The sequence below is a fragment of the Calidris pugnax genome, unplaced genomic scaffold (genome assembly GCF_001431845.1).
Source record: "Calidris pugnax isolate Ruff unplaced genomic scaffold, ASM143184v1 scaffold243, whole genome shotgun sequence".
In the NCBI taxonomy this organism is placed as follows: Eukaryota; Metazoa; Chordata; class Aves; order Charadriiformes; family Scolopacidae; genus Calidris; species Calidris pugnax.
In genome coordinates, this window is record NW_015090973.1 from 335,815 (window position 1) to 346,350 (window position 10,536).

At 50.0% G+C, this 10,536-nt stretch overlaps 1 protein-coding gene across 1 annotated transcript in view; it reads left to right on the forward strand.

Moving 5' to 3' along the window:
* EPB41 (erythrocyte membrane protein band 4.1) overlaps positions 1 to 9,599 on the forward strand; it is a 76,304-nt gene extending 66,705 nt beyond the window's left edge. The window contains exons 16-20 of the mRNA XM_014952928.1: positions 3,711 to 3,839; positions 6,023 to 6,124; positions 6,593 to 6,673; positions 8,347 to 8,454; positions 9,359 to 9,599. Of these exons, the coding sequence (XP_014808414.1) occupies positions 3,711 to 3,839; positions 6,023 to 6,124; positions 6,593 to 6,673; positions 8,347 to 8,445 (411 nt within the window). The 3' untranslated portion in view covers positions 8,446 to 8,454; positions 9,359 to 9,599. The remainder of the gene's footprint in view (positions 1 to 3,710; positions 3,840 to 6,022; positions 6,125 to 6,592; positions 6,674 to 8,346; positions 8,455 to 9,358) is intronic.
* Positions 9,600 to 10,536: the final 937 nt, after the last annotated feature.

A 10,536-nucleotide genomic window follows, 5' to 3' on the forward strand; every position in this document is an offset into this window, starting at 1 on the left:
GGGCTGTGGCCATCGTTTGCTGCTGGTGACTGAAGCTTTGCTTCTTTGTGCCTGGCAAATACTCATCACTCGGGCATTTGGGGAAAAAAAAGCTGATTTTTTGCTAAAGCTTTCTGTCTTGTTCATGTTTTAACTCTTCTCTCCTGTCGCTGTCGCTTCCCTTCTGGCCAGAGGGCTCCCAGAGGTGTGAGAAGACCTGGTTGAGACCTTGCTGAGGAGCTGAAGAGTAGCACCAGCCTTGGTTAAACCCTTGGCACGCTCCTCCCGAGTCTCTGGGGTCCTCTAGTTGGGCTGGCTTCTTGGAACCTGGGGTGCTTTGTGTCTTCTCTTCCATGTGGTAATTATCACCTTGCCTTCAGGAGGTTGAGCTGCTCCTGAGGTTTCCAGCTGGCTTTTGGGGGCAGAGTGAGTTACAAATATTTTGATGGTCCCAAGTCAATGATTGGGCAATGGCAGCTTGTTGGGTGCTCAGCTGGACCACGCACTTGGTGACAATGGGGTCAGCAGGCATCAATGTGAACATGGGGCTTTCCCAGCTTAAAGCCCCCTTTCTTTATTCCTCAGCTTGAAAGTTTTGTGCCAAGTTTCATTGAAGGTGGACAATAGGATGACCATGAGCCAGCAATGGGCCCTTGTGGCCAAGAAGGCCAATGGCATCCTGAGGGGCATCAAGAAGTGTGTGACCAGCAGGTTGAGGGGGGTCATCTTGCCCTCTGCTCTGCCCTGGGGAGGCCCCAGCTGGAGCACTGGGTCCAGTTCTGGGCTCCCCAGTTCCAGAAGGACAGGGAACTGCTGGAGAGGGGACAGCAGAGGCTACAAAGATTATGAGGGGCCTGGAGCATCTCTCTTACGAGGAGAGGCTGAGGGACTTGGGTCTTTTTAGTCTGGAGAAGAGAAGACTGAGGGGGGATCTGATCAACACCTATAAATACTTAAAGGGTGGGTGTCAGGAGGATGGGGCCAGTCTTTTTTCAGTGGTGCCCAGGGACAGGACAGGAGGAAATGGGCACAAACTTGAACACGGGAAGTTCTGTCTAAACATGAGGAGGAACTTCTTTGCTGTGAGGGTGGCAGAGCCCTGGCAGAGGCTGCCCAGGGAGGTGGTGGAGTCTCCTTCTCTGGAGACATTCAAACCCCACCTGGACACGTTCCTGTGGGACCTGCTCTGGGTGGCCCTGCTCTGGCAGGGGGTTGGAGGAGATGATCTCCAGAGGTCCCTTCCAACCACATGTCATTCTGTGAAGCGATTTGTCTGGAAGAAATAATACAAATTCCTTCAGGTGACCAAATGGCACCATCAATTCAGGAGCCTCTCGGTAATGGAAGCGACTGATTTCAGTACTAGCTTGTAGATAGTCTTACAATAACTTTATCAGTGCCATAATGACGAAGCTGTTAATTATCCCAGAGGCTGCGACAGCAAATGAGGTGCTCGGATGGGTGAGCGTTCCCAGGGGTGAGGAAGAGGGGGAGGCTCAGGCTCGGTGGATCGTGGTACAGACTGATGCTGGGCTTATCCTCTTCACCTCCACCTGCAGAGGAAAACCCAGACTAAAATATTCCAAGGATTTAAACACGGAATCGGGATGTGGTTTCAGCGTAGCCAGTGGGGTTTGATGCAAAATCCCCGCTCGCTGCGCTGAAATTATTCCTGTTTCCAGACTGGGCAAAAAAGTGCTTGGTGGTGGCTCTTCCTTGAGTTGCAGAGAGTTGTTTTAATAATATTTGTTCCTTAAACTTTTCAGGGGGTGGGTTGCTGGGGCAGTGGGAAGGCCATGGCAGTAAGCACATGGCACAGCAGGAAGGTTCTTCAAGCGTCCCAACCCACGGCAGTTGCATGAGTTACTGGAGATATGATATATTACAAAAAAACCCAATGTTTTACCTTTTTGCCTCGTTCTCCCTAACGCTCTCTTTCTCTCTCTCTCCCTGGCCTTTCTTTTTTATTTTTTTTTGTTGTTGTTGATTTTTTTTTCTTCTTTTTGTGTGTGTATCCCTTTCTTTTTAGAAAATGAGTGACTTTCCCTCCAGAGATGGAGATGTGGCTGCAGTGCCAGAGAGGAGCAGTGTTAACACTGGCTTGGCACGGGGGGGCTCAAAGCAGGCGGTAGCTTTTAGTGCCACCCCAGTGCCACCCACCCCACAGCCTTCCCCCAACTGGGACTTTGCTGCTTCCTCCCTGAGCAGCCAGGAGGAGGAGGAGAAAGAGGAGGAGGAGGAAGCAGCTCCCAGCCTCCCCGCGAGCGAGGAGGACCTGAGATGTGGAGAGGGGGTTTGTGCGGCTGCGGAGAAGGACTGGGAGCTCTGGGAGCCCCCCGCCAGCCCCACCACACCTCCCCAGCAGCCCTGGGGAGGAGAGGAGGAGGAGGTGGTGGCGGAGGATGGCGAAGACAGATTTGCCTTTAGAAAGCTAAATGGCCAGTGGCACGACTCAGATGTTAATAACGGGCTGCCGGCGGTCATTCGCTGCTTCCAGGTAGTGAGTCCCAGCCCCTGCTCCCCCCAAAAAACCCACCCCCCTCCGCCGGCTTGGGACTGGGACCCCAAACACTGCAGCAAGCAGATGCCACGCACCCCGAGAGGAGCTGTGTTTGCTTGGCTTGGACTCGGGCTGGGAGCTAATTAGCTGGTTAATCTCCCCGCCGTCGGTGCACACAAACCCCTCTCAATTTATCTCTGTGTTAAATGCAGCCGCCGCAGCGCACGGCCCTTTGCCTTTCTGGGATCTAAGCAGCCTCTTGCATCCCACCCCCCAAAAAAAGGGAAATATTTAGGCTCCAAAGGCATGTAATTTTAGCTCCTTAAGGTTTTTGCCGTCTCCTGCTGTCCTGGAGGCTGAGTCTCAGCGCAGCAGAGCAAATTGGAAGTGCTGTCAAATGAGCTTTTCCATCCTGAGCATGGGATTTGATGTCCCCTTTTCTGTGTCCCACCGTGGGAGAGATTTTTTTTTTATTATTTTGGTTTTTTTTGCCTGCTTCAGTGTTGGTATTAATTGCTTAAGGTCAAATAGACATCCCCTTCCCTCCTGCTAACAATCCCGGTGGCACCCGCCAGGTCTGGGGACGGTGAGCAGCGATCGAGCCCTCGGGGGAAACCACTGTGGGTCTGAACTAACTCTGTCTTCTTCTGGATGATTAATTATCAGGTGGTGGAACAACTTGATTTCTCTTCCCTCCCCCCTTCCCTTCCATTTCTCTTGCGAGATGTCGTGTTTCTGGTTTGTCTGACATTGATTTAATAAAAGTTCAAGACGATGTAGGATCTGATGAGGATTTTTAATAACAGTGCGTTTCACTTGCAGTCAGGATAAAGCTCCTCAGCCATGATCAAGTCTTTATTTGCCCGGGGTTTGGGTTAATCTTGACATTGTCATCAGTAGATGGGGGTCATCTCTTACTGGCAGCTGGCAATGAGCTTCTAGTAATTAGAAAGTTAATAATCAGCGGAGACAGTTTCTTTGTGGTATTGTGACACACCGATTAAACCCCTTAATGCCTGGCTTGGGCTGACCCCAGGGCACCACGTCTGTGTTTAATCCTCACTGTGTGATCTCTGCCCTCCGAGCAGTGTGTCCCACCCCAAACCTTCCCAGCCTGACCTTGGGTTCCTGCAGCGCTTTTATCAGATCAGTGTCAGAACGTTTGCCAGCACCAGGGTCTGGAAACACCAACCAAATCTTGACGGAGCTGTTTTTAACCCTTGTCCCACAGCCACCCCTGGTGAAGACACAGACCGTCACCATCTCCGACGTGTCCAGCGCCGTCAAAAGCGAAATCCCCACCAAGGAAGTCCCCATCGTCCACACAGAGACCAAGACCATCACCTACGAAGCTGCACAGGTAAGGTGTGTTCTGATTCGTTTTCCAAGGGCTTAATTAAACTCAAGGAAGCCTTTTTGTTGCCAAATCCTGCCATGAGACAGCAGCATCTGCCGTTCTCCAAGCGTCTGAGTAGGCTTAATTAAACTCAAGGAAGCCGTTTTGTTGCCAAATCCTGCAATGAGTGCAGCATCTGCCGTTCTCCAAGCGTCTGAGTCCCAGCACAGAAGTTATGGCATATTTTTCCAGGTGCATCTGGAAATATTTCCTCATTTTTAGAGGAGCAGTAGTTTTATTATCCCTGAAGATTAATTATTTTTTTTTCCAGCATGCAAATAGAATTTATTTTCAGCCACTGGTGCCTTTGGGATGTGGACTAGACTGTACAGAGTTAACCTGAGTTGGCCTTTTTTCTGCAGGAGATGCCTTGTCTTGCTTTCCTCGACTCTCCTTGCTCTTGATGATGTAGAATTTGGTTTATAAATGGTTTTGAAAATGTTTGTGGATTGTCCTTTAGGATTCAACCCTGAAACAGATGTGGAAAACCAAAAGTATTGTATAAAATGCAACCAGAGTGGGGACTGTAAACGAGAAATGTTAGTGGAGTGATACCAACGTAGGCAGGTATGGTTTCATTGCTGAGGTGAAAATTAATCATCAGTCTAAAATAGGTTTTATTTATGTGTTTGAGAATTTGGAGCCTGTGTTAGCCTGGGTTTGTCGTAGCTGGGGTTGTTAGAAGCAGCCGATGCTCTGCTGTTGGAGTGTGGTGACTGTGGGATGTAGGTCCGGATGGAGGTATCCCGTGGACCGTGCTTGGATAATTTGGGATTCCCGAGGAATCGGGGGCTGCTCAGCATCTTCCCCATGGAGGGAGCAGGGGGATTGTGATGTTCAGACGTGCTGCACCGGGCGGTGCTGAGCATCACCCTGTTTCTCAGCGGGTGGTTAGATGGACAGAGGGGTTTTGCTCTGGTTGCTGCTCTTACCGTTTCCAACTGGGAAATGACAAGGAAAAGCGTGTCTCCGGGGCTGGGAGCAGTTGGCTGAGCGTGCACCGGCTTGTGACGCGCCACGAGATTCTTCCAGTCGGTGGAGAAGGGTCCCACCTTGTGGTAACTCCAGATATCGTCCCACCACCCTGCCCAGCCTTCCAGAGCGGGGAACCCCAAGGGAGACACGGCCGGGATGAGTCTTCAGGGTGGCTTCTTTCAGGATTTTGGGCAGACCTTGAAAGGTCACATCGTGCAGGATGGGAACCAAGTACCCAACTATTAGCCTGGAGAAGAGAAGGCTCCGGGGAGACCTTGGAGCCCCTTCCAGTCCCTCAAGGGGCTTCAGGAAAGCTGGGGAGGGACTCTGGATCAGGAAGGGGAGCCATAGGAGGAGGGGGAAGGGTTTGACACTGAAAGAGGGGAGATTTAGATTAGATATTGAGAAGAACTTGTTTGGTGTGAGGGTGGTGAGAGCCTGGCCCAGGTTGTCCTGAGAAGCTGTGGCTGCCCCATCCCTGGAGGGGTTCAAGGGCAGGTTGGATGGGGCTTGGAGCAACCTGGTGTGGTGGGAGGTGTCCCTGCCCAGGGCAGGGGGGTTGGAACTCAATGATCTTTAAGGTCCCTTCCAGCCCAAACCATTCTGTGATTCTATGGTAAAGAAATTGTTCGTAGTTCAGCAGATATTTGGACTTTCATTACTTCTGCCATGAGTTTGTGAGTGATGTGCAAGGTGGTGTCAGGAGGGAAGAAGGGTAGAACCCTCTGAATCAGGTTGTCCTTCAATCTCTCACAATTTGTGCACAGATCTCCAGGTTTGTGACCCTCCCTGGGTCCAGGCAGGTGTAATTCGGGAGAGGTGTCTGCTTTGGTCTCCCTTCATTGTCTCCAAAGGGATGGTCCTTGCCATGGGGGAGCATGACCAGCAGATTTGGGTATTTCCCAGCCTGCCTGGTCTGAGAGATGTCATGGGTCCTGTCTGGATGGTTTTGTGAGTCCTGCATTTCCAGCCTTAACATCCAGGGACTCTGTGCTGAGTCCTCGTGCAGCCGGATGCAGCTCGGCCTCTGCAGCTCCGCTCCTCTCCTCTCCCACACTCCGTGACCCAGAGGAGCTCCTGTCCTCGGATCGTGTCCTGCTCTGTCCGTGTGATGTCCCTGTGTCTGTCCCCTCCACCTGCAGAGCCTCACGGCCTCTTCTTCTGTCCCACAGACGGATGGTGGCAATGGAGATTTGGACCCTGGCATCCTGCTGACCGCTCAGACCATCACTTCGGAAACCACCAGCAGCACCACCACCACCCAGATCACCAAGGTGACAGCCCGGGAACACCATAAAACCACCACAACTGAAATAACAACACAATGGAGAGATGGGCAGAGTTAAATAGTAGGGGGGGGGAAGCTAAAACCCCAGTTCTTTTTAAAAAAAAAAAGTGATTAATACCTGAAACAAAGCATCAAGGTCCCAGCTTTGCCTGCGTTAAGTCTGTAGGTTATGGATTAAGGGTGGGCTGTGACGTGGGCTCTGCCTGTCCTGTGGGACAAGGGGAGGGAACTGTGCAGTGAGTCAAAGCTCTTCCCTGCCTCAGTGACAAGAAAAGGAATATTTGACAGTTTTTCCTTGGAGCAGCGGCAGTTTTTCCCCCATGATTCTGCCGCTGTGGTGACAGCGGGATTCGGCGCCGCTATTTTTGGCTTCTGTGTTGAGCCAGGCAGCCCCGGTGAGCTCAAATTCCTTCCCACTTCTAGACTGATGGTGGTTTTTTTCCTTTCGTACTAGACTGTGAAAGGTGGCATTTCGGAGACGCGGATTGAGAAGAGGATTGTCATCACGGGGGATGCGGATGTCGACCACGACCAGGTAGGAGCGTGGATGTGGTCACAGAATGACATGGGGTTGGAAGGGACCTCTGGAGATCATCTCCTCCAACCCCCTGCCAGAGCAGGGCCACCCAGAGCAGGTCCCACAGGAACGTGTCCAGGTGGATTTGGAATGTCTCCAGAGAAGGAGACTCCACCACCTCCCTGGGCAGCCTCTTCCAGGGCTCTGCCACCCTCAAAGTGAAGAAGTTCCTCCTCATGTTTAGGTAGAACTTCACATATTCAAGTTTGTGCCCATTTCCTCTTGTCCTGTCCCTGGGCACCACTGAAAAAAGCCTGGCCCCATCCTCCTGACACCCACCCTTGAAGTATTTATAGGTGTTGATCAGATCCCCCCTCAGTCTTCTCTTCTCCAGACTAAAAAGACCCAAGTCCCTCAGCCTCTTCTCATCAGAGAGATGCTCCAGACCCCTCATCATCTTTGTAGCCTCTGCTGTCCCCTCTCCAGCAGTTCCCTGTCCTTCTGGAACTGGGGAGCTCAGAACTGGTCCCAGTGCTCCAGCTGGGGCCTCCCCAGGGCAGAGCAGAGGGGGAAGATGACCTCCCTCCACCTGCTGGTCACACTCTTCTTGTTGACCACGACCAGGTAGGAGCGTGGATGGGGTCACAGAATGACATGGGGTTGGAAGGAACCTCTGGAGATCATCTCCTCCAACCCCCTGCCAGAGCAGGTCCACCCAGAGCAGGTCCCACAGGAAGGTGTCCAGGTGGATTTGGAATGTCTCCAGAGATGGAGACTCCACCTGGGCAGCCTCTTCCAAGAGAGCTTCTGGTCCAGAAGAGGTGCTGGGAGCTGGCACAAAGTAGACAGGCTGCCTCTCCCAGGACAGCTTCACCAGGAACCAACCCAGGGAAATTTTACCAAGGTAGAAATAAATCTTCAAAACTGATTTCAATAATAAACTCTTCTTTGCCAGCGTAGAGCTGGGCCAGCGGAGCTTCATTCTGCTCTGAAACTGGTGTTGGCAGCAGAGTTTTGATTTCAGCATTGGTTTGGACAAATGCAATTTGAAAAAAAAAATATATATATATCCACAAAACAAAAAAGAAGTGAAATAAAAGTTTTCCTTGACATCTGCCCGATCTGCATTAATTTTTCTGGTAACTTTGCGGCGCTGTTGCTGCCGTGTGGTGCCAGAAATCCTTTCACAGAGCTCAGCACCTGCATTAAATCTCCTTGGCTTCATCTGAAGCCTTTCTGATGAGTCAGCCTCGTTGGCCTCTAGCGTGTGTTGGATGATTTTTTGTCATCAGAGAATTAGACTTTGAATTTAATTTTAGTGGCAGGCATCGTGGGGGCTGGAGAGTAGTCCTACGACGAGAACTGGTTTATTAATTCCAAAAAGAAAATGTCTGAGGAGATGTCTGAAATGTGCTCACCACGCTGGCTGGAAGAACAAACAGGGTTTGCTTAATCGTCCTCATCCATCTTCTGCCACGGGCCAGTGGGGAGATGGGGGGTATTCTTAGAAAACAGCTTTTCCTTTCAGAAATAATCTAATTTTACCAGAAGTGGTATTAGATGGGCCACCAAACCTTGCAGCTGAAGTGGAATCACTTTTCTTTTTCTCTCCCTGGAGGCAGAAGCCATCTCTGGTCCCCGAGGACCCCGGGGGAGGTGGGACACGCTCTGAAATGGGGGTTTCTTTTCAGGTTCTGGCTCAGGCCATCAAGGCAGCCAAGGAGCAGCACCCCGACATGTCGGTGACCAAGGTGGTGGTGCACCAGGAGACCGAGATCGCGGAGGAGTAGCGGGGCTGTGTAAGTAGAGACCCCCCCCCCCATTTACACGTGGGTGCTGGGGGCTTCATCCCCACACAGCGAGGTTTGGCTGAATATGGTCAAAGTTTCAGCAAAATTATTATTTTGTAGCTGCTGAGTCCCACTCAGCCTGTTCTTATTAAATCATTTAAGGCTGATGAAGCCGTCACAAATACAGACTAATCCTGCGGTGGAAATGAGGCAGAAAAGACTAAAAGAAGGTGCCTGGCTCCTGCCATGAGGTGGTTTTGTCTTGCCAAGCACCTTGGATGCCCCAAGATGCTGTAGGTTCCGTGTAGGACTTGCCTGTCCCAGTGCCAGGTGACCCCTGAGCTGGACCCCAAGCTCCTGACTTGCCTGGAAGGATCCCTTTTCCACAGTTTTGATGTTTTTTGGGAAAGCTGCTCAAGAAATCCAGGAGCTCGGTGCTATATAGCCCGTCCTGCCTTGGTGATGCTGGTGTCACCCAAATGGGTGCCATGCGTGTGTCCTGCCTTATCCCAACAAAACTGGTCCTTGCAGAAGTTTGGGAGGTGGAACATGACATTGTTAGGCAAAAGGAGGGACAGCACGGTTTAACAGACACTGTGCTTGAGCTTTTTAACAAAAGGAGAGACAGACACTGTGGTTTAACAGACACTGTGCTTGAGCTTTTTAACTGTCCAAGTTAAGTTTAAGTCCCCTAAATAAAAATGGGAAAGGTCTCCTAAGCATTCCTGGACTTGGAGCTCTTCAAATGTGGTCCCTCAGGGGATGGTGGTTGTGCCAGGGGGTTGCTCTGAACCTCAACTCCTGCTGTTGATGGTAACTCACCTTATTTGAGGTCTCCAACGGATACAGGTTGGTTCTCTTGCCCAAAACCCGGCTGGTGGCAGCTGTAACTCACCCTATTCTCTCTTTCTAGGACTCGTTCCTGCCAGACACAACACCAGGACAAAAGAAACCCAGCAAAACTACCAAGAACCTACCTGGAGCACAAAGACCTCGGATTTCCAAGACTTGACACTCAGAGACATTCATATCATTTATTAGGAGTTGCGCTTTGACATTTTACTTGGGATTTTTCCAGACTCCACTGGATCCTATTGGATATAGATTTTTTTTTGTTTTGTTTTATATATATATAGTGACAAAAGTATGCCATATTTCTAACTGTACTGAATATTTTTTACAGGTTTGTTTTTTTTTCCAATTTTGCATTCCCTCTCACGCCTAGCCTCTTCAGATACAGACCCGGACACACCTCGCAGGGCTCAAAGGGTCGTTTTTTGGGGTTTTGTTTTTTTTTTTTTAAAGTCCTATTCCAACCTTATTTGAGGTCTCCAATGGTTACAGGTTCTTCTCTCTTGCCCAAAACCCGGCTGGTGGCAGCTGTAACACCTTATTTGAGGTCTCCAACGGATACAGGTTGGTTCTCTTGCCCAAAACCCGGCTGGTGGCAGCTGTAACTCACCCTATTCTCTCTTTCTAGGACTCGTTCCTGCCAGACACAACACCAGGACAAAAGAAACCCAGCAAAACTACCAAGAACCTACCTGGAGCACAAAGACCTCGGATTTCCAAGACTTGACACTCAGAGACATTCATATCATTTATTAGGAGTTGCGCTTTGACATTTTACTTGGGATTTTTCCAGACTCCACTGGATCCTATTGGATATAGATTTTTTTTTGTTTTGTTTTATATATATATAGTGACAAAAGTATGCCATATTTCTAACTGTACTGAATATTTTTTACAGGTTTGTTTTTTTTTCCAATTTTGCATTCCCTCTCACGCCTAGCCTCTTCAGATACAGACCCGGACACACCTCGCAGGGCTCAAAGGGTCGTTTTTTGGGGTTTTGTTTTTTTTTTTTAAAGTCCTATTCCCTCCTCCTCGTCAGGGATAACGGAGATAAAGCCACATCCGTGCAGATTCCGAGCGCGGGGATCCCTACACGCCTTCAAAAAAAAAAGCCATGGGTCCTTCTGCCGGGAGAGTCCGTTTGAAAAGTCAGACTTCATATTTTTTTTGTGCAGCATTTCCGATTGCCTCTTTGATGATGATGATGATGATTATGAATTATTATTATTATTTTTA